Below are 27,788 nucleotides of genomic sequence, written 5' to 3'. Positions count from 1 at the left end.
ATTCAAGGTGGGGCTGGGCACGGTGGCTCACACCTATAATCCCAGCAATTTGGGAGGTAAAGTTGGATGGATCACTTGAGATCAGGGGTTCCAGACAAGCCTGGCCAACATGGCAAAACCCCATCTCTACTGAAAATACAAAAATTAGATGGGTGTAGTGGCATGAGCCTGTAGTCATAGCTATTGGGAGGGGAGGGAGCACAGCTGAGGTAGGAGGATCACTTGAGCCCAGGAGGCAGAGGTTGCAGTGAGCTGAGATTGTGCCACTGTACTCCAGCCTGAGTGGCAGAGTGAAACCTCATCTCAAAAAAAAAAAAATTCAAGGTGGAATTATTCTTTTCTCATATTTCAAATCAAATAATTCAGAATCAGAACCCAATGTTTGATGTCTGAAATCCCAAACAGTTCCAGTGATTGTACTCATGGAACATGAGGGCTCACTTTGGGGTCATCTAGGAGACCATGCTTCTGGTGGCTCATGTAGTGGGCCCAACTGCGGCTTGATAACCTGCTTGTTCTAAAATCATACTGTTTGTTGTTTGTCCATATGCTGCCTTCCTCTAGGACTTCTAGCAGCAGAAAGTAGGTATCCCTTTGTTTTCCTTTAAGGTGTATCTTTTATGCAAAAGTGTTTGGCTTTGCATGGTTTATAATCAGCTTGACTTTTTCCTTGGCTGTTTGTGTTTAGATGTTTACATATTAATTTTAACACTGCTGGATCATAAAATTAAAACTTGGATATATTGATTTTTGAGGCATTGTTACTCAAAGAATATTAACTTCTTACTTCTTTCATAAGAGGAAAAAAGGCAGTGTTAAAATTTCAACCGCACTTAATACTTTACATCTGAATTTCACATACAAATACATTAATTCTGGGGAAAGGGTAACATTTCTTTTATAGTTTGCTTTCAAGAAAACTTTCAGGGTAAGTGAATTTTTCTTTGATAATTACATCACCTATAAGTGGTCTTATATTGCTTTCTGTTACTGAGTCAATTTTCAGTTTATTAATTTGGAGCTATGAATTAAATTCTGAAATCATGTCTCTTAACTTTTACCATCAGATAGAACATTTATAAGGAATAATGTAATGACTAGATTTTTAATTACAAAGGGGCATAATTTGAGTATGGGAGAAAATTAAAATGTAAGGAATGTACACACAGATGAGTACATGTAAAACTGAGGCAATATGAATAAGATGGGTGGATTGTATCAATGTCAGTATTCTGGCTATGATAATATACTATAGGTTTGTAAAACGATACCAACAGGGGAACTGAGCAAAGAATACAAGGGATCTCTATATTATTTCTTACAAGTGCATGTGGATCTATAATTATGTCAATAAAAATTCTAATTAAAAAAATAAAGCTTGACCTCAAAGATAAATGGGAAAGCCTGGGTACTAATGATTGAATTCATTTTCACATTTTCTTACATTAGTTATCTGTAGCTCAAATTGCAGCTGATGTAATATAAATCTTACAGCATATTAGTTACCTGTTGCTGGGTAATGAATTACCTCAGAGCAGCAGTTGTCATCTCAGTTTCCGTGGGTCAGCAATCTGGGTGTGGCTTAGCTGTGTGCTTCTGGCTCAAGGTCTCTGATGAGATTGTGGTCCAGTGCTGCTATCTCACCGGAAGGCACAACTGCAGGAGGAATTCTCTTCCAGGCTCACTCACGTGGTTGTTGCCAGGCTTCAGTTCGTCACTGGCTGTGGACCTCTTCACAGGGCTGGCTGTTCACAGCATGGTAGCTCACTTCCCAGCGTGAAAGATAAAAAAGAGGGCAAAGGTGAGAGAGAGTGCCCAAGACAGAAGACGCAGTCTTTACAATCTAATCTCATAGTGACATCCTATCACTTATGCCCTATTCTGTTCATTAGAAATGAGTCAGTAAGTCCAGCCTGCACTCCAGGGGAGGGGATTGATTACAGAAGGGTGGAAATACCAGGAGACCAGGTTACTGGGGCCCATCTTAGAGGATGCCTACCACAAACAAATTAATAACTGTTAAAATGTAAGATTCTTCCTAGATTTAATGTTTTTTTTTTTCTTTTTTAATCAGCAGACATGTCATGTTATTTGGGAATGGGCATGAGCTTCCTTAGTTGTAAAGCTTTACACGAGTGGACACTTAACAGCTAGCAGAATGTTATTAAAGTACTTTGAAAAATTTCAGCTTGAAGATGTTTCTGTTTGGAAGCATAGACTATTTTAATAATCATAATGGCATTAGAGATTATAGCATCTATATTCTGACAGAATACATATGCAGAGCTTACTTCCTTTAATAAAATTCAAGGTGTCTATATCATAATCTATACATACAATGTACACTTAAATGGTGAATTTTAACTTAAAACAGTATACCTTAGTAAGCAGATTAAAAAAAAAAAATTATTGTGTTTGCAAGGAGGGTCTTTGATTGAGTAGGTGATAAGAATGTATGTGTGTGTAGTAAAATAATGTATTAATTCATCACTAATATAATCAGAAACAAAAGGTATTGATTACTCTTCAGAAGAAGCTAAGCTAGATTCAGATTCTAGATTTGCTCAGTGATGCTGAGTTTCATAGCTATACATGGTAAATTAAGAAATACACACATACTAAGGATCTAATGTGTTATTTTGTGAAAATCTGGGAGTCAGGAATGGGATTTAATGATCCCAACTGTCATCCATCTGAAAAACCTAACTTTTGGTTTTAAATAAAATGGCATGCTGTCTTCTACTATTCCCTTTTAAAAACGGGAACTGCCCCTGCTTTTAACTTTATGAAGTTTTATTTATGAATAAAGTTTGTACTATTTAAAGAAAAGAAATACGCACACAAATCTTTATTGAAACAATTACAGTGAAAACATGGGTGTTTCAAAACTCATGGAATGGTATACTTAAGATTTGTGTATTCCATTCTATGTAAATATTTCCTCAGAGAAAAGTATTGCAATCTTTGTTGAAGTCTTTAAGGGTGAAGTGTACTCATGCTGGTCACTCTGCCATTTACTTTGAAGTGAATGAAAAATACATGAACTGATAGATGGATAGATGGGTAGACATATGATAAAGCAAATACAGCAAACCATCAACATATGTAGGATCTAGGTGGTGGGCACAATTCTTTCGAACTTTCTGTATGTTTGAAGCTCTTCATAGTAAAATGTAAGGGGAATAAGTTTTAAGACAGACTCAGCCTACTTTAACACTGAGAACTTTTTAGTCTAAACATTTGGCTGTTTATTTTTCTGTCCTCCTTTTGGGTTATTTTTACTTGGTCAACTTTTTTATGAGACTTCCACTCTTGTAATGAAATAATTCTAAACTCAAAGCTTGTATTGACCTTAAAAGCATATTCCTCTTTAAAGACATAGACTTAGAAACATTTTTTAAAAGTTGAAATATTTATGCTTTTTTTTTTTTACCATTATTTCATAATAGTAGCAGAAAACTTTTGAAAAACTTGTTTGTACCAGCGAGGTTATTTGAAAAAGTAGAAGTGTTCAAAGTTAATATGTGCAGGCCAGTCATGATGACTCATTTTTTTTTTTTTTTTTTTTTTGAGACAGAGTGTCGCTCTTGTTACCCAGGCTGGAGTGCAATGGCGCGATCTCGGCTCACCGCAACCTCCGCCTCCTGGGTTCAAGCAATTCTCCTGCCTCAGCCTCCTGAGTAGCTGGGACTACAGGCACGCGCCACCATGCCCAGCTAATTTTTTGTATTTTTAGTAGAGACGGGGTTTCACCACATTGACCAGGATGGTCTCGATCTCTCGACCTCGTGATCCACCCGCCTCGGCCTCCCAAGATGACTCATGTTTTGAATTTCAGCACTTTAAGAGGCCAGGGTGGGAGGATTGCTTGAGGCCAGGAGATTTGAGATCAGCCTATACAATATAGTGAGACCCCATCTCTTTAAAAAAAAAAAAAAAAAAAAAAGTGTGATTATAAATCTGATTTTTATATATAAACTTGATTACCAAATTAATTATTAAAACAAAATACTATTCTGAAGGCAGGACATGATGTTATTTAATTAATAAATTCATGAATATGAAAGTTTAGGCCAAGGGCTGCAAAAAAAGCCTTATATGGTAAATCAGATTGAGATTAAAGAGAGAATAGAAATTGTACATCAGCTCATTACCAAATGCAAATTATTCTGGTGCATTGCTGAGAATAAAACATGATTTTGGGGGTGGGGGACAGTCTGTTATGGAAGGAACACTGAATTAGGAGTCAGAGACCTGGGTTCTAGGATTTGCTCTTCTGCTCATTGCCTATGGCCCTTTGAAAGGTTATTTAACCCTACTGAGCCTCTGATTTTTCAAATATAAAAATACTTGCTGACCAAGCATGGTGGCTCATGCCTATAATCCCAGCACTTTGCAAGGCTGAGGTGGAAGGACTGCTTGAGCCCAGGAGTTTGAGAGTAACCTGGGCAACAGAGATCGATCCCATCTCTACAAAAAAAACTTTTAAAAAATTAGCTGGGCATGGTAGCGTGCCTGTAGTCCCAACTGTTTGGAAGGCTGAGGTGGAAAGATAGCTCAAGGCCAAAAGGTCGAGGCTGCAGTGAGCAGGGATCGAGCCACTGCACTCCAGCCTAGGGGACAGCAATATCCTGTCTCAAAACAAAACAAAACAAAAACAAAAAGCACTTGCCTGCAGGACAGGGTTATTATGGAATCACATAAAGTAGTAGGTATAAAAGCACTTTGGAAATTATTAGCTGTTAATACAAATATAAGTATTAAAATAATTTCAACTGTGGCTTTAAGGAAACAGTACTATAAAAGAAATTGTTTTCTGTGGTTAAGTCTTTCTCACTTTATTTTCAATTCTTCAGAATTTGCTCAGAAAAAAAAAATCATTTTAATCAAGGGCCATTTTATGAAGCATCTTTTGGTAAAAAGCACTCTGCAAAGTACACCCCAGAACAGAAAGGTGAATAGGATGCCTACAGTCCTGCCATTAAATCAGCTGCCCTCTGAAGTGAACTTGTATACTTTTTATTGATTGTTTTCAAGATAGTTAAAAGTTTATTCAGAGGTTTTATAGGAAAAACATGCTTTTTAGCCTTTGAGAAAAATAAATAGTTCTTTTATATGTGACAGTATTGATCTACAAAATGAAAACTAGTAACAGCTTAATTAGCATGTGCTACTTGTGTTATATTAATAATCACTACTGCCTTGGCATTTAAAATCTAAAACAAATAGCAATGGAAAAGCCCAAGAAGTGCCTTTGTGTCTATTTATATTTTATAATGAATCGAAACACGATGGGACTTTTAAATGGTTGGTACTGAACTACAGATACCAATTATACACACATCTATCTGACCAAGAATGAACAGGTGTTAATGGAAGGTGTTAAAAAGATCAAGGGTGAAGCCAGATTTTGAGGGTAAGCCAAAAATATGTGTTTATTCCATTTGAAAAGATTAAGGAGAAATGGAATAAAAACTCTAATTTTTCTACCTAATTACAGAAACTTAAAATTCGGGGCACTTTTTAGAGCTTGAAATAAACAACTTGAGTACAACTAGAGAAATGCTTCTTTTCATGATTGAAAACCCGTCAAGTTAATCATATTTAGGTACAAGATAAGACTATAAATCAGTTCAGAAGAGGTGACAGACCTGTTGGAATTGTGAGTCTTGCCTACTCTAAATGCTTGCTAGCAGATGCCTTTGTCCTTTCCAGCAAAGCATCTGCTGGTGCTATCAACACAGCTTTGATCCTGTGTAGGGGTGGTAAATTCCTACTCATCCACCTCCTCTCTGCAGCTCCCCAACTTCTCCCTAGGCAGCCTGTGTATCAGTTTGTTTTTACCTCTTCTATATTGTTTACTTCAGGGTATAATATGCCTACTTCACATACCAGTTTGAGAGCCCCTTCCCTCAGGGCCAGGGATCATATCCCTGATTTCTCCGAAACCCTGCCCAGTACCTAACAAAAAGCAGGAATATTCAATAAAGATTTGGATTATTGTCTAACCCAACAGGGCATTGTTCAAGTTCTTTTCCAAGCTCCATATTCATGCATGATTCACACAATTTCTTGTTGAAGGTTTCCCATATGTTTCCTAGCATAGCCTATTAGTGTAATAAGTTAGGCAAAGCATAGACTTTGAAACCAGACAAACCGAGGATTGAGTCCTGGCTCTACCATTTACTAGCTATGGCCTTCCTTGACCCTTCTGAAGCTCAGTTTCCTATCTAGAAGGTGGAATAATGTATCTGCCTTACTATGTTATCCTGAGGATGTTCTTGCAACATAATGAACACTCAAGAATTGTGAGCTGCTGTTAATATCATGTTTCCTTAAGTCCTTAATTCAGTGTATAGTTTTAGATATTATAAAATGAATAAAGAGCTGCCTTAAGGACCTTACAGCTCAGGGGAAAAAAGGGTGAACAAGCACACACATAAGTAACCCATGGAGTGTGCTGGTGGTACAGGAACGGCATGGAGCACTTGGGAAACTCACAGACCAACAAATGATACAACCCTGGTCTGTTACAGCCAAAATTGCTTCCCAATCATGATACTGACCATCTTAGTATTCACCTGATAAAAGGTGGTTTTTCCTTTAATCTTATATTATTAGTAAACTGCTACATAGACTATATATATATCAGCACGAGCAACGCTGGTGACAGGCCGCGCAGTGGCTCACACCTGTAATCCCAGCACTTTGGGAAGCTGAGGCAGGCGGATCACTTGAGCCCAGGAGTTCGAGACCAGCCTGGCCAACATGGTGAAACCCCATCTCTACTAAAAATACAAAAATGAGCCGGGTGTGGTAGCGTGTAGGCCCAGCTACTCGGGTGGCTGAGGCAGGAGATTCGAATGAACCCATGAGGCAGAGGTTGCAGTGAGCTGAGATCATGCTACTGCACTCCAGCCTGGGTGACAGAGTGAGACTCTGTCTCAAAAAAAAAAAAAAAAAACCTCAGTAAGATTTTTTTTTTTTTTTTGAGACGGAGTCTTGCTCTGTCACCAGGCTGGAGTGCAGTGGCACAGTCTTGGCTCGCTGCAACCTCCACCTCCTGGGTTCAAGTGATTCTTCCGCCTCAGCCTCCCGAGTAGCTAGGACCACAGGCGCGTGCCACCATGCCCGGCTAATTTTTTTATATTCTTAGTAGAGATGAGGTTTCACCTTGTTGGCCAGGATGGTCTCGATCTCTTGACCTCGTGATCCACCTGCCTCAGCCTCCCAAAGTGCTGAGATTACAGGCATGAAGTGCCCGGCCTTAGTTGAATTTTTTAATATACGAAAAAGCACTTGATTAGTATTTTGGTTATTGCGTTTTCACAAGAAGTTCAGAAGTTTAGAACTGGCTTTAGTAACTTGATAAACCTAGCATAATTTAATTCTGTTGCTGATGAACTTCACATCATCTCTTGCTTTCCAAAGCTTTCAATAAGGGATGGGGAGAAAACTGGCTTTGAACTAACTAATTTCCTGATTTTTTGAGGGAGAGGGGCACTCTGAACAAAGTAAAAATCCTGAGAAGAGCAGGTAGGAGGAAGTGGATTTGGTTAATACCTCTTTAGGAATAGCAGGGGAGATAAGGACTGATATCTGCCATTCATCTGTTTTATACCACTTAATATCCACTTCATGTTTTCAGTGAAAGGATACCAATAGCCTGGCAGACATAATTATTCAAAGTTAAAAATTATTCAGCCAGGCATGGTGGCTCACACCTGTAATCCCAGCACTTTGGGAAGTCAAGGCAGAAGGATCACTTGAGCTCAGGAGTCTGAGACCAGCCTGGGCAACATGGCAAAACCCCATCTCTACAAAAAATACAAAAATTAGCCAGGGGTGGTGGTACACACCTGTAGTCCCAGCCACTCAGGAGGCTGAGGTGGGAGGATCATTTGAGCTTAGGAGGTTGAGGTTGCAGTGAGCTGAGATTGTGCCACTCACTGCTCTCCAGCCTGGACAACAGAGCAAGACCCTGCCTCAAAAAAAAGAAATTATCCATAGTTCCTTCAATAGATGAATGGTCAAACAAACTGGTACATCCATGCAACAACCTGGATGAAGCCCCAGAGAATTATACTGGCTGAAAAAACGCAGTCCCAAAAGATTGCATACTCTCATTTATTGTTTTTATTTTATTTTTTATTTTGAATTTTTAGAGGTACTGCTCCTTGCAGATCAGGGCTACCCCATAGGCCGTATGCCTGGAATAGCAGCCTCATTTATTATCAAAATGACGAAATTATAGAAATGGAGAACAGATTAGTACTTGCTATAGGTTAGGAGGGATTAGGGTAGGAGGGGAATGAGCATGGCTATCCTTGTGGTAATGGAAGGTTCTACAGCTTGATTGTATCAATGTCAGTATCCAGGTTGTGATATTGTACTACAGTTTTGCAAGATGTTACTGTTGGAGGAAACTGGGTTAAGGGTACATGAGACCTTTGTGTTATTTTCTTTTACAACTGCATGTGAATCTACAATTACCTCAAAATAATTAAAAAATAGCTACAGTAATTTCCACATGGACAGCCACACAGTATATGGCTTAAGACTCAAATCTTTGACATAATTAAATAGTGCTACAAAAATCAGTAGCTTACATAACCGTTTTTTGTTTTTTGGTTTTTGTTTGCTATTGTTGAAAAACTTGGAAAGTATGAACAAGAGCAGAATGAAATAGAAATAGGACAGTAAAGATAACTACTATAATATTTTTGATGTGTTTCATTTTTTTTTTTGTTTTCCTGAGTTTGCATTTATGTTTGGTTTGGTTTTTTATAGTAACTGGGAATATACAGTTTATATAGTTTTACATTCTACTTTCTTGAATTCTATGTCATGAATTATCTATGTCTTTGAAATTCTTCCAAAACAATTTTCATTTGGCTACATATTCCATTATATGGATATTCTATAACCTATGTAATCATCCTCTAATTATGATATTTATTTTCCTTTTTGTATGGTAATATTATTCTATATAAATCTTCCATTTTTTTCCTTAAGGTGAAATTTTTTTAATGGAATTACTAAATCGAAGTGCATGAACATTTTTAAGGCTTTTTGATATATGTTACCAGATTGCTTTCTAGAAAAGTGGTACTGATATATATTCTCACCAATAACTGCATGAGAATGGACGAGGTCTAAGGCAAGAAGAATTAAAAACAGAGTTCTGGGCTGGGCGCGGTGGCTCAAGCCTGTAATCCCAGCACTTTGGGAGGCCAAGGCGGGTGGATCACGAGGTCAAGAGATCGAGACCATCCTGGTCAACATGGTGAAACCCTGTCTCTACTAAAAATACAAAAAATTAGCTGGGCATGGTGGCGCGTGCCTGTAATCCCAGCTACTCAGGAGGCTGAGGCAGGAGAATTGCCTGAACCCAGGAGGCGGAGGTTGCGGTGAGCCGAGATCGCGCCATTGCACTCCAGCCTGGGTAACAAGAGTGAAACTCCGTCTCAAAAAAAAAAAAAAAAAAAACAGAGTTCTGGAGCATAAAGATTTTTATCTTTATCAAAAACAGAATTTCTCAACCACAATGCTACTGATATTTTGGGCCAGATAATTCTTTGTTGTAAGGGCTGTCCTGGGTATTGTAGGATATTTACCAGTATCCTTGACCTCTACCCACTATATAGCAATAATGGCCCTCCCGCTGTAGTTGTAACAACCAAAAATATCTCCAAATTGTTCCACATGAGGAATAAAATTGCCCCTGGTTGAGAACCGCTAATCCAAAGATTTAAATGTGCAATGAGGCACTATTCTTAGAGTTTCTGTGCTGTGTACTAATGTTCTGAAGCTTAGTGTCTTGGGACCTTTTTTTGTGGAGTATGTATGTGTATTCTGCATATTGTCTGCAGTGTAAAAGAGGCTAATCATTTCTTTAAGGCTGTGTAAGTGGCTTTGTTACTCCTCAGTATGTATCTTTCCCTACTGACATCTGTCTGTTTTCTTGGTTATGAGAAGAAACTTAAAGTGATGGCACTTTCATTTGCTTTGCCCTATAAAAATGATTTGCCTTGAAATTTAATATGGTAGTTGGAAGTGTCAGTCAGTATCTCTACCCTTTGTCTTTATCTTCTGACTAAGAAGGGTAAGAGTAGGACAGAATGAGAATGATTTGGGGTCTCTTGAGTGTATGTAAAGAAAAAAAAGGAGTGGCCTGGGATTTTTGTTAACTAAAGTTTGAGTCTTAAAAACTAACAAGCCTAGCCGGGCGCGGTGGCTCAAGCCTGTAATCCCAGCACTTTGGGAGGCCGAGACGGGTGGATCACAAGGTCAAGAGATCGAGACCATCCTGTCAACATGGTGAAACTCCGTCTCTACTAAAAATACAAAAAATTAGCTGGGCATGGTAGCGCATGCCTGTAATCCCAGCTACTCAGGAGGCTGAGGCAGGAGAATTGCCTGAACCCAGGAGGTGGAGGTTGCGGTGAGCCGAGATCGCACCATTGCACTCCAGCCTGGGTAACAAGAGCGAAACTCCATCTCAGAAAAAAAAAAAAAAAAAAACTAACTAACAAGCCTATTTTAAGCAGCAGGAGCTCTCAGTTGAAGGTCTGTTCACTGTATCTACAGCTGGCTTTACCTTCAGTTCTTGATGGAATGCACCTGGGTAAAAGGCCAATCTTGATTCTGTAACATTTCAAAACATCTTAAAGTAATGAAACCCATACTCTTTTCCTGGCATAAAATTTGCTGCATCCACATCTCCTAGTGCTTCGGTTATACTTGATGAATTTCATTTTCAAATAAGATAAGCTACAGTTTCCTTTGGAAAATGAAGAGCACACAAACACATTGATAAGAACGTAAACTTTCTGAAAACACTCTGTCCTTAAATGATACGAAACTCATTTAAGTCTATCCTTCAGTAAAGACATTAGCCTTTGAAGTTCTGGCATGAATTCATTGCTCCTAAGAGATTTAGGTTACAAAAGTTAGTTTGACATGGACTTTCTGTACTGGCTGATTCTTTTCTGTTTGTCCCCCTTAGGAGCAGTCTCACAGGTGCTGGACAGCCTGGAAGAGATTCACGCACTTACAGACTGCAGTGAAAAGGACCTAGATTTTCTACACAGTGTTTTCCAGGATCAGCATCTTCACACACTACTAGATGTAAGTCTGTCTTTTTATTATTCTTGTTTTTTGGTAAATTGAATATTTAGCGTATCTTTTTACTTTATATGAATTCTCAGATGTCCATCATAACAATCATCTTCAGTTGCCTTAAGTCTCTGAGAAATATGCAAAGATTCATGACTGAAATACAGTATATGGCCGGGCGCAGTGGCTCACACCTGTAATCCCAGCACTTTGGGAAGCCAAGGCGGGTGGATCAACTGAGGTCGGGAGTTCGAGACCAGCCTGACCAACATGGAAAAACCCCATCTCTATTAAAAATACAAAATTAGCTGGGCATGGTGGCACGTGCCTGTAATCCCAGCTACTCGGGAGGTTGAGGCAGGAGAATCACTTGAACCCGGGAGGCAGAGATTGTAATGAGCCAAGATCACTGCACTCCAGCCTGGGCAACAAAAGTGAAACTCTGTCTCAAAAAAAAAAAAGAAAGAAAGAAAATAAATACAGTATGTGTGCACTACAAATGCAGTAGAGCCTAGCAGGCTACAATGGGGAAAAATCATATATCTTTATATTTATAAATTATATGTACATAATGCATGCAAGTGGTATGTGAGGTTTTTTTTTAACTTCTTTTTGTGCTGCCATACAAGATATGTAAGTTTTTAAAAAGAATAGAGTACAATCCTAATTTGCTGAATTACCTTTATTTCTATTAGAAGAATCCATTGAGGTTAACTGTGATTACTTTTTATTGCTTTGCACATTGTTTTAAAACATTATGCTTCCAGCATGAGTGTAGGAGAGAAAAAAGCAAATGAGATATTGTGCAATCGGCTGTTTTCCCACACACATTTTGTATTTAACATTGTTTCGTTCCATAGACTCAGTGTCTTCTCCTTGAAACATAGGAATATACTCCATCTTTAAATATTATAGGCTCCACTGTCAGCAGACTGGGATACAAAGGAAAAAACAGAAGCTGACTATTTTCATTTCAGTCCCATTTTAAATAAAATACCTTTCTTAGAGAACTTGGTTCACTTCAACGGTGAAAACTCTTGGGTGGTTTTATTTATTTATTTATTTATTTTGAGATGGAGTCTCGCACTGTCACCCAGGCCATAGTACAGTGGCATGATCTTGGCTCACTGCCATCTCTGCCTCCTGGGTTCAAGCAATTCTCCTGCTTCAGCCTCCCGAGTAGCTGAGCCTCCCGAGTAGCTGGGACTACAGGCGAGCACCACCACACCCAGCTAATTTTTTTGTATTTTTAGTAGAGACAGGGTTTCACCATGTTGGCCAGTGTTGTCTCAATCTCCTGACCTCATGATCCACATGCCTTTGCCTCACAAAGTGCTAGGATTACAGGCATGAGCCACTGCGCCTGGCTCTTAGGTGGTTTTGATGGTGTTTGAACATGTTAGTCTTTTTATAAGAAAAACCTTCCCTTAATGAGAGAATAATTCTTGCTTTGGGGTGCCTAGAACTGCTGAATAATTCACCATATGATGTAAATGAAACTAAAGCAAAATTTCCCAGAATGCTTTCTACAGAACATTGCTCTGGGAGGTCGTTATTCTTGTTGCCATGGTGGGAGGGGGAAGTAGATCTTAAATTTATTGGTTAAATTATTCGTTGACTAAATAAGTTTGGGAAATGCTACCTTCTTTAGTCTCTTTACACACATCCACAATTGGCATTAGAACATTGACAGCTCTGAGATTATCTAAAGCAAAGAAACCTTTTTAACTTTGTTTAACAGCACCTATCAAACAAATTTAGGCACAGAACTTTTATTCACAATTCTATTGAGTTCTGTTTTGATGCAGACCAGTTTGGGAAAAGCTCATCTAAGAGTGTTTGTTGCATTATGCTTCAGCTTCACACCAAATGCAGCCACAGATATCTAACCGTTGTTTCTTTCCCCAAATGTGGTCAGTTCAAATTATCAGATTTTCATAGCTAGTTTGGCTTTTGTATATAGTGTATATACTAATTAGGGCTGACTAACTGTTAGAACATGTAATTCTAAAATTGGCTTAACAGAATAAAAATTTACTTCTTGCTCACCTCATAGTCCAATGCAGGTAAATAAGGGAGGTCTTTTCCACACTGTCATTCAGGGATCCAGGCCTCTTCCACTAGGTCACACTGCCATTTTCCCAGGGTCTTGGAATTTTCTACTGTATCCTTTGTACCCAGCCAGCAGATGAGAGAAGAGAGAACTTGGAGAATCTTGCAGGATCAAGCTTGGAAATGGATTTATCTCACATTCCTTGGCAAGTGCTGGTCATGTGCTCACCTGGATGTGAGAGCTGGGAAACATAGTTTAGAAATGTGCTCAGGAAGATAAGGAATTGGGTCTTCTCTTTAGTGTAATTTATCTTAAGTAATATCTATTCACTGTCATTTCTGCAGAAAGTTTTCACAATTGTGAATTTCCCACAGAAGTTATACCCTTTACTAGAACTAGTTAGTGGAATATTTGGAAAAAGCTGCAGCAGTGTGTGGAGATTTTGTTTATTTCAGTCTGGTCAGTGGTTAGATCATTGCCAAGTATATTTACTGACCTTCTTTTGATCAAGGACATTTTGTAACAAAGACTTTTTGTAATTTAAACACTGAAAGAAGCCCAAACTGGTTTCAAAGATGTATTTTTTCTTACTGGTGTAACAAGGTATCTGAGCGCACAAAGCTTGAGACTGCAGGGGATAAGCAGGAACATTACTGGCTTACACAAAGAAAGTGTATTCAGCCACAAACTGAACTTTCAGACTAAGCCAACCTGCCTCTCACTGCCCAATGGTGAACATCTTAGACCTCATGGAAAACATTCATTTGGCGTAACTGCTGCACTGTTTGGTATAAATTGTCACAATTTCAGAAGAGATTCTTAGAAGTTAGTGAGAAAAACATACTTAACTTTCCTTTGCATTCTTTTACATAATAAACCTAAAGAAGTGTCTGCATTATTGGCATCTGCCGTGTCAGTGCAGGCCAATTTGAAAGAGGAGCTGTTGGACTGAAGATGAACCATGCCTGTTAAAAGGATGCAGTATAAGACCAGGAGCAGTGGCTCACACCCTGTCATCCCAGCACTTTGGGAGGTCAAGGTGGGAGGATCACTTGAGCCCAGGAGTGTAAGACCAGTCTGGGCAACAAAGCAAGACCCCATCTCTACAAAAAGTTTAAAAAGTAGCTGGGCATGGTGGTATATGTCTGTAGCCCCAGCTACTCAGAAGGCTGAGGCTGAGAGGATTACTTGAGCCCAAGAATTCAAGGCTGCAGCAAGCCATTATCGCACCACTGCACTCCAACCTGGGCAACAGAGTGAGACTCTATCTCTAAAAAAAAAAAAAAAAAAAAAAAGTGCAAAATCTTCTGAATTTTGGAAACAGGTGCCATACATGAACTCCAGAACTCTGATGAAATTAATAACTATGAGGCCGAGCCATATGCATATGAATGCCTGTGGTTCTGAATCTCCAAACTGAGCCATTTCTAAATGAAAGTTTAGGCCAGGCACGGTGACTCACACTTGTAATCCCAGCACTTTGGGAGGCCAAAGCGGGTGGATCACCTGAGGTCAGAAGTTCGAGACCAGCCTGGCCAACATGGTGAAACCCATCTCTACTAAAAATACAAAAATGTGGTGGGCACCTATAATCCCAGCTATTTAGGAGGCTGAGGCAGGAAAATCACTTGAACTCGGGAGGTGGAGGTTGCAGTGAACCAAAATCATGCCACTGCACTCTAGCCTGGTCAATAGAGCGAGACTCCATCTCAAAAATGAATGAATGCGTGCATGCATGCATGCATGAAAGCTTAATCATCATAAATGAGATAAACCGTCATTAGAATGTGCCCTTATACCCTACATCCCATAACTAAGGCTTATTAAGCTCATTTCACAGCTAGCAGGCTGCATTTTGATAATATAATCAATGGAGAATTCAAGTGACTGCCATATAGAGAAATCTAATCATTTTTTAAAAAATAATATTTAAAGGTTTATGGTATACATTAAGGAAGGAACATGGCTATGACCAGCTCTTGAGAAGCAGCTCTTAAAACTTTGGACTTTCAGGCTGGGTGCAGTGGCTCATTCCTGTAATCCCAGCACTTTGGGAGATCGAGGCAGGAGGATCACTTGAGGTCAGGAGTTCCAGACCAGCCTGGCCAACATAGTAAAACCCCGTCTCTACTAAAAATACAAAAATTAGCTAGGCATGGTGGTGCATGCCTGTAGTCCCAGCTACTTCAGAGGCTGAGGCAGGAAGATTGCTTGAACCCAGGAGGTGGATCTCAGTGAGCTGAGATCACACCACTGCACTCTAGCCTGGGGCATAGTTTTATGGACCATGGATTAACTAAGGCTAATTAATCCCACTGAGCAATTTTAGGAAATATCTTTACTATATTTATGTTATTCCTGTTAACTCAATAACATTCTAAATAGCTAGATATGAAGCCATAATTTTAAGACTGACAAAATAAACAGGATTAAGTGATTAAGTTCCTAAGAAAACCTAAAGATTATCTAGGACTTTATTTTTTCTAGTCATGTTCTTAAAACAATAAGCTCAACATTTGAAGAAGCATTATTGAATTTGTTTAGAGGAAACAAAACTGCCAAATTGAAACATTTACATTAAAATGGAGAAGTACTGTGATTCTACTGAAAGGGAAATGCTTTCTGAAAGCTTTTTGAATTTGAATAAAACACATTTAGTTTAATCTGTAGTTAGGAACTGATCCAGAAAACTCTAAATATTTGCTATCCAAGTAGTTCCAGCCTGGCACACATACGCAGCTTCTCATTTTGTGGGAAGAAATCCAGAGGATGAGGAACTGCTTGATCCAGCTTGTTGCAGTATGCCTATATTAAAAAATTAAAAGCACTAGTGCTAACATGATCTTCATATGAAATGTGTAGATCAATTAGTAAAGTACAATTTGACATTAGTTTGCTAGGACTGTCGTAACAAAGTACCACAAGCTGCATGACTTTAAAGCAACAGAAATTGATTGTCTCATAGTTCTGGAGGCTGGATATTCCTAAATCAAGGTGTTGGCAGGGGCATGCTCCCTCCAAAGGACCCAGGGAAGAATCCTTCCTTGCCTCTTCCAGTTTCTGGTGGTTGCCTGCAATCCTTGACGTTCCTTGGCTCGTAGATGCATCATTCCAATCTGCTTCCGTCATCATATGTCATTCTCTGTGCATGTGTCTGTATATTTACGTGGCCTTCTTGGAAGGACACCAGTCATTGGACACCCTAATCCAATATGACTTCATCTGAATTAATTGCATCTACAAAGACACTTATTTCCAAATAAGGTCACGTTCTGAGGTTCTGAGTAGACATAAATTTTGGGTGGGGGACAATAGTCAACCCAATACAGCATGGAAAACTGATTTAACCCTGAATTAATTCTTCACATGTGAGTACAAATTATACAAATCTAATATAAAATAATGAAATGTTACCCTGTCATCCATTAATTATGCTTTCTTGGGAATTGGTGTTAAAGTATTATTTTTGTCTTATAATTATATTTTGAATCAGTTATGGGTTAGAATTTGTATGTGATACATTGGATGGTCAGTAGATGGGTGAGTTTTTGATGGACTGAAAAAACCATATTTTTCAGATAAAAAGCATTTCACAGATATTATTTGGTAGTAGTTTTCAGTCTTCTCAATTTCTAGTAGAAATTTTCCTATTAAAAGAATAAATGTTTAGTTTGTAAATCACCAGTGTTGCAAAACATTGTTAAATGACACATCTCTCTGCCAAACTTTAACAACTAAGTTTTAAACATTAACTGGCCATCTGTCATACCTCTGAACAGCTGTTGGCATTTGTTACACACTGCTGCTTCCACAGTAAATGCCCCCACACACCTAATTAAGATTATTTTTGTAGGAAGTCAAATTATGTTTTCTGAAAATATAATCAGTAATTAGATTAACATAGCAGTTTATTGATGGATTTTTTAAATTGCAGTAGCCATTAATTTAGAAGTCTTTATAATATTAATTTACAAGTAGACCTTTATAATAAACCTAGTAACTTTTAAATATTGTATTAGCGATTAACTGATACTTGGAATCTTTCATATTTTATATGGTAAACTTTTTTTTTATACTTTTTTACTGTTTAGGGAGAGTTAATATTTTTCCATCTGGCCTGAAGTTAGCCATGGAAAACTACAATTCTTGATTTACTATTTTGCTTTTTTGAGACTACATTAAATTAGTAGTCATATTTAGAAGAGCATATTTTTAGAACTCTGAAGTTTCCTAAAGGAAAAAGTTGGAACTTCTACAGTAATCTGGTGATAATGTTTTTGAGCAATTTGGGGTCTAAGAAGTAAGTTAAATACAATGTTAGGTTTGGATATTTAAACAGAGATTGCCAGTCAGGAAATGCCAAAGCTAAGTTTCCCATGAATTTGTAGTTCAGTCAATTTGCATTTAAATGTCTAGAATAATAAAGCCTCTCTGAGGACCTTCAGAGGATGAGCTACTATTAATTTCTCAGGGTCCCATCCAGTCTTAAGAGTCAGCTTTGGCAAATGTGAAACCAGCTGCATAGTGGCCCCCTGCCCAGTGGTTGCGGGCTTTGTGCTTCTTGCCTCCTGGGGCTGTAGACTGAAGTGCATTGCTGCTCACTTTGGATTTGAGGGTCTCTCTGCTGTTTTCTAAGTGGATGGGCAAAACCTCTCATATCTGTTTCCTTCCGTGTATTGAAGTACTATTGTTAGTGTAAAAGTATTGCATGAAACAAAATACCTGAAAGCTAGAAATACCATATGTTGTGAATATTCTCAAAGTAATTTTTCTTTTTTCTTAATGTAAATAAATGTCAATAAACTTAGCCAAAAAAAAAAAAAAAAAAAAAGCCACTAAGCATATGGTTCTTCCTTAAGCAACAATAGAAAACTGATACAGCCAGGAATAGAATGAAGATAGTCCACTCACCATTTCTAGTACACATTGTCCCAGAGACTGGCCAGTGCAGCTAAGACAAGAAAAAGAAATTCAAGACATGAAGATTAGAAAGGAGGAAGTAAAATCATCCTTTCCCAGAGATGTTATCTTGCGTGTAGAAAATACTAAGGAATCTACAAAAAATCTACTTGCACTTACAGGCAAGCTTAGCAAGGTCACAAGATACAAGACCAATATACATACATGATCTATATTTCTATATATGAGCAAGAAATAACCCAAAAGTAAAATTAAAGAAATATTCACAATATTATAAAAAGAATAAAATAGGAATAAATCGAACAAAAAAAGTATAGGATTTGTATACTGAAAACTACAAAATGCTGCTGAAAGAAAGAACTAAATAGATGAAGAGAGATATACTGATGGATTGGAGAACTCAATATTGTTAAGATGTCACTTTTCTCCACATTGATCTATAGATTCAACGCAGTCCCTATCAACATCCCAGTAGGATTTCTTTGTAGGAGACAACAAGGTGATCCTAAAATTTATATGGAAATGTCAAAAGAATTTTGAAAGAGAAAAAAATTAGATGACTGATTTCAAAACTTACTATAAGGTTACAATAATCAAAATAGTATGGTGTGGGTATAAGGATAGACATACAGATCACTGGAACAGAAAAGAGTCCAGAAATAAACCCTCACATTTATGGTCAATTTATTTTCAACAAGATTGCCAATGCAATTACATGGAAAAAGAAAAAAAAAAAAAATGCTCCTAGAGCAGTTGGAGATCCATATATATGCAAAGAAATGAATACACCTTTCTCTCATACCATACACAAAAGAAAATTGCCTCAAAATGGATCATAGATTCGCTTTAGGAGCTTAAAACTATAAAACTTTTAAAAGAATGTAGGAGTTAATCTTCATTACCTTGAGTTAGTCATCAGAGAGTTCTTAGAGGTAACACAAGGGAATTTGAGGGGATTAAGGAAATGTTCTAAAACTGGATTGAGATGGTGGTTGTACAACTGTATAAACTTACTATCATCCCACTAGATTTCACAGGGCCATTACACTAAATTAAAATTTAGCTTTGTGGCTAAGAATTTACCACTGAATCAAAAATATTAAATATGATTTTTTTTCTCCCAAGAACTGTTTTATTAACCAGTGTGTAGTTAGACCTTATGGAAGAAGTCCAAATTGTGTTTTTTGTTTGAAAATGTTATAAATTACATAATTGTATATATTTTCAATTAGGAAGACACCTCAGAGCAACTTATTTTAGTTCATTCCTTCTAAATTCCAGTACATATTTGCCATTTGCCAAAAATTCACAGCTTTTTGACCCTTTTTTAACATATCAATATTTTGGTCTTTTTTTATTGTGATAAAATATATATAACATGAAATTTGCCATTTGTATTATGTTTAACTGTACAGTTCAATGGCATTTTTATACAACCATCATCACTATTCATCTCCAGAGCTCTTTCATCTTCCCCAACTAAATGCCTGTGCCCATTAAATGCTAACGCCCATTCAGCCCTCTCCTTAGCCCCTGGCAACCACCCTTCTACTTTCTGTCTCTATGAATTTGACTACTCTAGGTACCACGCATGTAAGTGAAATCATCCCGTATTTGTCCTTTTGTGTCTGGCTTATTTAGCATCACTCAGCATGATGTCTTGAAGGTTCATCCATGTTGTAGCATGTGTCAAAATCTCCTTCCTTTTTAAAGCTGAATAATATTCTATCATATGTATATACCACATTTTGTTTGTCTACTCATCCAATATTGATGTTTTGTGGTTGATAATTATGTACTAGGAGAAACCAAATTCTCAGAATAAGACTGTCTAATAGTAGGGAATTCTGCTTTGTTTCATATCCACACAATTACTCTTTCTAGGTTGCAAGTTAGATCCTAAGTTATACATCTTTGCAAAGGAATGTGTGATTTTCACTGAAAGTATTACTGACTGTGGAAGTCCCTCCAGTTTCCTATTTGTTCAGATAAATTACTTCTTAAAACACAGTTTGGAATTTACTCTAGAATACCAAGAATAATGAATCAGCTTGTCACCAGTACCAGTGTTACCCACTGAGTGCCATTCTCTTTTTATGACACCATGATCAAGTTTACCAAAAGGCAAAGGAATTTGCAAAAAGCCTTCAAAGTACAACAAGCACTGATTCTTCTTTATGCTAGTCTCAAGGAAAGGAGGGGTTTCCCCCTAGAAAGAATGTGATATGCTCAGTTAAAGAATATTCAGTGGAGTGGCTTGCAGCATTCATAATCCAAGAACATAGATGTTTTCTTCTTTTTGTGTCCCTTCAAACATTATCTCATAAAACTCTTCTGCCAGACTGCCTTTGTGTTATTCTCTTTAAATTTTTCATGACAGAAATTCATTTTTGCTATAGCTACACCAAGTACAAATGCTTGGTGTTTACCTATGCAAAACAAAAATGCTAGCAAAAGCCAAAAATAATTAAATAAAATATCATCTGACACACTTAATGGAACATAAATGTTGTCTTTTAAAGCAGTACATTAATAATGGGATATTCATTTAGTGTAAATATCATTTAACTCGTAGTTGCTTAAGAGGAGCCAAGCTAGGAAATGTGATTTTAACACTTTAAAAAAAATAGAAAGGAAATTAATGTCATAGTGAAAATTTCTCAAAGTTGGGCATGCTCTTATATCTGATATTAAAAATACCATATTTCAGAAGATTTTATTAAAACAAAATAAAATCTGCCTATATCGTATCATCTAGTTTTTTCCTTCATACTTTCTTTTGCCCAAGGATAGGCATTATGATTTATTTTTTACAGGGCTTAATTTTAGAGTTATTTACTTACTTGAAAAAGGCATAGAAAACAGTCAAGTTAGGTCATCTGAGGCCAGTGTTTGAGTTTCTCAGAAATAGCTACCAACTGACCAGAAATCTGCCACACTGGCCTATGTTAGGCCACCAAAAGGACAGTCTTCTTGGACTGAACTAGGAGGTCAAGCAAGTCTTAATTTCTTGAATTCAAAAATAAATCCCTATAAGTGCAATGTTCTAACAAGATTAGAACAAAAGCAGCCCTGTATACAGACAAATAAAACCTAAACAAAACAAGGGCCTCCTTAGAGGTTCTTTTGCTGTCAGGATCCAAAGGATTTTTGTAACTTTTTCAGGAAATCTTGTATCGGCCCAGATATACTGATTTTTCACTTGCCTTTTTTGCTGACAGAAGAAAACTTTAATAATGGATTTAGAGCAGCATATTACTAGGCCAGCTGCACTCCTTTTTGCACCTTCAACTGAGGATATATTCCCCATCATGATTTTACTAAAACTTGATTTAAGCTAGCATTTCACTGCTAATCTATTAAGCTAAAGCTTTCCTGGAACACCTAACTCAAGAGCATCCAGGAACATTCTTATTGGCTGCTAAATACAGTGAGCAGTTGTCCGTTACATGTCCATCTTCAACTTGAGTTATGCAGTACAAACTGGGCCATGGTATTGGGAGTAGCCCTGAACCTTAGTCCAGGGAAAATCTAAATTCCAGGGTGGAACTCTGGCTGCTTGATTTCAGTCACTAGATTTAGGAATTTGACACACTTTTTAAGATGAGAAACAAATTTTGTTTAAGATTTATACAATTTGGCTATTTACATGTTTTATGAACTTTTTTTTTTTTTTTTTTTTTTTTGAGACGGAGTTTCACTCTTGTTACCCAGGCTGGAGTGCAATGGCGCGATCTCGGCTCACTGCAACCTCCGCCTCCTGGGTTCAAGCAATTCTCCTGCCTCAGCTTTTGTATTTTTAGTAGAGACAGGGTTTCACCATGATGACCAGGATGGTCTCGATCTCTCGACCTCGTGATCCACCCACCTTGGCCTCCCAAAGTGCTGGGATTACAGGCTTGAGCCACCGCGCCCGGCTTTTTATGAACTTTTGGAAGGAAAGCTAACACATAGTACAAATTGTAATGATAATGTAAAAGAAAATGAAAGTATACCCTTCAAATGAATTGAGTTTGTCTCCATGCAGATAGTTATCTATATGACTGTTATTTGAGTGCTTTCAACTATTTAAAATGGTTAAATTGAGTTTTAGAAATTTTATAGAGTATAAAATTTCAAGAAACACAATTTTTGGTGCTGGTAGGATAAGCGTTCTTTGTACCTCAAAAAAGAAAAATGGCCTGAGCGATTTTGATTTCTTTTTGTAACTCATAATATCCCAATGACACAGAATTGTGTTTAGATTTGTAAGAAGGATAGGCTATAGAAGTTCATCCAGCTGAGCGCGTGGCTCAGGTCTGTAATCCCAGCACTTTGGTAGGCTGAGGCAGGTGGATCACCTGAGGTCAGGAGTTTAAGACTGGCCTGTCCAACATGGTAAAACCCTGTCTCTACTAAAAAAAACTATATAAAAATTAGCAGGCATGATGGCGTGCACCTGTAATCCCAGCTACTTGGGAAGCTAAGGCAGGAGAGTCACTTGAACCTGGAAGGTAGAAGTTGCAGTGAGCCAAGATCGCACCGCTGCACTCCATTGTGGGCAACAGAGTGAGACTCCATCTCAAAAAAAAAAAAAAAAAAAAGTTTTTCCTAGTGTTTAATTGTAGCTCCTTAAGTTTTTGAAAATGCCATTTTAAATTTTGCAGTATGTTTCTTTCACAGTTATGTTTCCCATCATGCAATCTTTAGCCCACTGCTAAATATACTGCTCTTCTCCAAGCTTGAACTACATCATGTTTAATGATGCCAAGGATCTCTGAAAGAACTTTTTTTTTTTTGAGACAGGGTTTCACTCTGTCAGTCAGGCTGGAGCGCGGTGGTGCAATCATAGCTCATCACAGCTTCGACCTTCTCCAGGCTCAGGCAATCCTCCCACCTCAGCTTCCCAAGTAGATGGGACTACGGGCGTGAGCAACAACACCCGGCTAATTTTTGTATTTTTTGTGAGGTGAGGTTTTGCCATGTTGTCCAGACTGGTCTCAAACTCCTAGCCTTAAGCAATCTGCCCTCCTTGGCCTCCCAAGGTGCTAGGATGACAGGCTCAAGCCACTGCCCCTGGCCTCAACAAGTTTATATGTAAACTTGAGCAAGAAAAATAGCTTTTTAGACCTTAAAGGTTTTCTGTGATCTCCAACTTAAGAAAACCAGTTCCAGTACAATAATTGAACATCAGTTCCGTGTGTTTCAGTATTGAATTAGCTTTCCCTAATATTTTGCTGGATTTCAAATATATATGAGAAAATACCTGTTACATATTGACGGCTGATCTGCTCAGTTCACTGAAAAGATGTAACATTGGAACTTTGTTCCTGTTTACCCAGATAATTCACAGAACCCGTGAAGAAAGTTCTTAATAAGATAGTCTGTGTTTCCAGAACAAGTCATTTCAGTGTTCATTATTACTAAACAGTATAAATCCGTGCACACTGTTATTTTCTGTTTTATTAGGATAATCACAGACATATTCATCAAATATTTTGCAGCTAAATATTTGACTCTTGCAAACTTTAATTCTTTTCTAACAGTAAACTTCTTCAGTGTCTATAAATTAAGTGATACGATGATGGTTGCTAATGAACATTAATGTTCTTTGCAACCCTACATGCCTATACCTACAGTATAGTTGCAAAAGTTATAATCTTATCTCAATGACTATACATTCCGGTCCTTAGATTTGGTTTTCTCTGTGCAAAAAACGTTAATGGGACACAGAACTCAGTGATAATTATTTTGTAGCTTCTTACCGTGCATTCTGTTTTAAATGTTGATCTTGATAAACACTGCACATAAACTATGAGCAAAACAACAGTTTCTATTTGAGAACTAAAAAATCAGAAGATAATGGGATATATAATGGAGTATGATAAAAAAATGAAACTTGATTTAGTGCTTTGAATGTGAATAAAAGGTGACATATTAACTGATCTCATCATCTTTATGTTTGAAAGTACAGTCTCTAGAGATTTGAATTTAATATCACCACCAAGTTTATTCTTCTTCATTTGAAACAACCCATGTCACATGTAGAATGTGGTCTCTTTACGGAACTGTAGTGACACTTCCTATGACAAAAAGATGAATGAAGTGTGTTGGTGTAGCTATGTGTGGTCATATCTGACTCAGTGCCAGAGATTGTCAGAGAGCAGGCCTGTCTGTGAGTGAGACAGTGTGAGACAGTCTGTTCCCCTCGCAGCTGTTCACATTTCCTTGTTTCGCCTTGGTGGGGTGGGTGTGTGTGTGTGTGTGTGTGTTTTCAAATAAAAAGTGCTGAATTTGGGTAATGGTAATTTCATTGGAAAAAGAGAGTAAACAGTAACAGATTCATTCTTGTTTTCCCTCTAGGAATTATTTATTAACATTTTTCCTTCTCTCTTCCTCCCTTCACACCTTAGCTTTATAAATATGCTTGATATCTTCAAATTTCAGGAAAGCAAATAGCAAAAGGAAATACATATTGTCATTCCAATACACCTTGAATTTAAGCTTCCAGAGCAGGGATTCACAAACTATGACCCTCAGGTCAAATCCAGCTGGCCACCTGTTTTTGTAAGTAAAGTTTTATTGGAACACAGCCATGCTCATTCATTTATGGATTATTAACAGCCACCCTCACACAACACAACAGGGTTGAGTGGCTGTGACAGAGACAATATGGCCTGCAAAACGTAAAATATTTCCTGTCTTGCCAGGATAGGATTAGGATCCTGACATTCTTTTTTTTTTTTTCTTTGCTTGAGACAGTCTTACTCTGTTGCCCAGGCTGGAGTGCAGTGGCGTGATCTCAGCTCTCTGCAACCTCCGCCTCTTGGGTTCAAGCGATCCTCCTGCCTCAGCTTCCCTAGTAGCTGGGGCTACAAGTGTACACCACCACACCTGGCCAATTTTTGTAATTTTTAGTAGAGGTGGGGTTTCATCATGTTGACCAGGTTGGTTTCAAACTCCTGACCTCAGGTGAGGATCCTGACATTCTTTAACATGAAAGGCTTGTAATTGATTAGCTAATAGCTTTCAAATCATATTTAGTGTATTTTTTCCCTGCAGCCTATAAACCAATTTTATACAGATTTTTCCCACATGTTTGCCAAAGATATCTCCCTGGCATAAGGCATTGCATATTACTGAATTCTAGTAACAAGCCAAGGATATCTGGGTGAGAAAAAGGACAGCATATCAGCAGGGCAGGGTCGGGCCCTTGCTTCTCTGGCTGTATGACACTGACCATGACACTTCAACTGACTGGACCTCAGCTTTCGACTTTTCAAAATGGAGGAGTTGAATCATGTTGACATCTAAGATTTCCTCTTCCCCCCCCACCCAGAGTCTCATTCTGTCACCCAGGCTGGAGTGCAGTAGCACAATCACAGCTCACTCTTCCTGGGCTCAGGGAATCCTCCCTCTTGAGTAGCTGGGACTATAGGTGTTCACCACCACACCCAGCAATTTTTTTTATTTTTTGTAGAGACAGAGTCTCACTATCTTGCCCAGTTTGATCTTGAATTCCTGGGCTTAAGTGATCCTCCTACCTCGTATGGCCTCCCCAAGTCCTAGGATTACAGACATGAGCCACCACACCCAGCCCTAAGGTCACTTTTACTTTGAAAATGTTTTAAAGTAAGTCAGACTTTAAGGATACAAAAGAAAGAATTAAATATAGTCAAAACATATTTCTTGATTTTGAGGGAAAGTTTTTAATTGCACATGTGGAATCGAAAAGAAATAATATATGGTTCCTAAAGAAACAAGCTGATGTATTTATGTTACTCTGAATTTTCAAAAAATCAATTTACAATTTCTATGTACTAGTCCAAATATAATACTCCTTATTTTTTTAGAGGAAGCATTTCTTAAATACTACTGTGTACTCAGCCTCTTGCTGTTACCTAACGTCAGAGAACTCCAGAGTCTGGTGGTGGGAAAGAAGAAAGAACCACTTAAACAGCATGTTCTATAATAATGTACCTCAGACAGCCAGTTCCCTTTTGGCTGTTGATGCCCTTCATGTGGCAGACACCCCAGTGTTGGCTCTGTCCTGAGTTGCGGACGTGTGGTTTCTGCATCGTCAATGTACTCAGCAGCTGGTCTCAGAAGGATGTTCTCATCCTCTGCTCCCAAGGGTTACCACACAACTCTTTACTTCTGAGTCCTCTTGCCCTCCTGGGCAGGGCTGCATCCAGATGGCTCCAGCCAGGCTACCTCCTGCAGTGTCTCCTTGACTCATGGGAAACACATACATGCTTAACCCAACATATACTACAAGCACAGCCTGCCCCAGGTGGCCTCCAGACAAGAAAGAGGCAGGCACCAGTCTCTTTTTTGCTTAGGACCCCACATGCCACATGTTAAGCTGCCCCAAGGACTCTCTCTCACACAGAGATCCTTCCTAGGGCACCAAGGTGGACCTATAAGTTGCAACTCAGCAAGCATCCCTCCAGAGAATCAGACAGTGAGCTCTTCTAGCTGGCATCCCCAGTGTCTAACGTGTTGTTCTTTTGGGGCATCTACCATCCTTCACTTTGTATGAGGGAGGACACAATCCCCTCTCTTTTCCTCCCCAACAAGATGGAGAAGGGAATAATCAAATACTTGCTCTCCTTAGTCCTGTGACTCTTACAAATCCCAGACTTCTGCCTCTATAGGCAGAATGAGGGGTCCTGGGGTGAATATGGAAGGGCCATTTTGACTGCCTTTCAGCAAGCCCTAGAGAAGTGGTCTAGCAGATTCATAGCCGGCTCAGTGCCACTTACTTCTTCTTGGCCTTAGCTTTGGGCTTTTGCTGAAAGTCCAAGACTACTAGTAAGGTCCCAGGTGACGTTATTTTATATATGATGGAATGGGGTGGATAAAGTTAAGAAAGACAAGCTGCACGCCGGGCGCAGTGACACATGTCTGTAATCCCAGCACTTTGGGAGGCCAAGGTGGGCAGATCATGAGGTCAGGAGTTCAAGACCAGCCAATATGATGAAACCCCATCTCTACTAAAAATACAAAAAAATTAGCCAGGTATGGTGATGGCCACCTGTAATCCCAGCTACTCAGGAGGCTAAGGCAGGAGAATTGCTTGGACCCAGGAGGTAGAGGTTGCAGTACGCTGAGATCATGCCACTGTACTCCAGCCTGGGTGACAGCAAGACTCCATCTCGGGCGGGGAGGGGTGGGGAAGAAAAGAAAGACAAGCTGCAGTCTTCCTTTGTTCTCAAAACCAAGCTACCTCTCACTTGTCCCAGATCTAGGCAACACTCTACCTAGATTTGAAATTTGAGTCCTGCGTATCCTTAGAGGCAGCATATGGTATGCAGACTGCCCATGAAAATGAGAAATCCAAAAGCACTATGTTTCTAACTACTGTTTTTAAACACTTGAATGTTACATCGCATTCAAACTTTTCTCCATTGATAACTTTTTATTTACCTGCTTTGCCATATTTCTCAAATGCTTTGTATATGCTATGGATATCACTAAAATATTTTGAGTCTCTAAGACAAAAATGCGGAAGTTGGTAGGGGGAAATGAAGGTTGACGTATTACACATATGCATCAAGATAGTCTCCAACTTCAGGTTGCTCGCTGAGATCATTGCCAGTTGATATTGCTGGAGACCAAACTACTTACTCTCAGGTCTCCAAAGGGATGAAGCCTCCTTCATACATTTCTGAGCCTTTGGTTATACAGATTTTTTCAATTTGTGAGCTCTTTGAAG

General features: G+C 38.5%; 1 protein-coding gene across 13 annotated transcripts in view; it reads left to right on the top strand.

Annotated features, from left to right (window-relative positions):
• CASK (calcium/calmodulin dependent serine protein kinase) overlaps nt 1-27,788 on the top strand; it is a 410,801-nt gene that overhangs the window by 306,133 nt on the left and 76,880 nt on the right. For 9 of the 13 annotated variants that reach the window (XM_074392261.1, XM_074392262.1, XM_074392260.1 and 6 more), the window contains exons 11-12: nt 565-582; nt 11,009-11,130. In XM_074392261.1, the coding sequence (XP_074248362.1) occupies nt 565-582; nt 11,009-11,130 (140 nt within the window). The remainder of the gene's footprint in view (nt 1-564; nt 583-11,008; nt 11,131-27,788) is intronic. The other 4 variants (XM_074392259.1, XM_074392263.1, XM_039475424.2 and 1 more) reach the window with 1 other exon arrangement.

The sequence above is a fragment of the Saimiri boliviensis genome, chromosome X (assembly GCF_048565385.1).
Source record: "Saimiri boliviensis isolate mSaiBol1 chromosome X, mSaiBol1.pri, whole genome shotgun sequence".
Lineage (NCBI taxonomy): Eukaryota > Metazoa > Chordata > Mammalia > Primates > Cebidae > Saimiri > Saimiri boliviensis.
The sequence above is the reverse complement of the archived record's forward strand: the minus strand, read 5'-3'. Positions and strand labels throughout refer to the sequence as shown.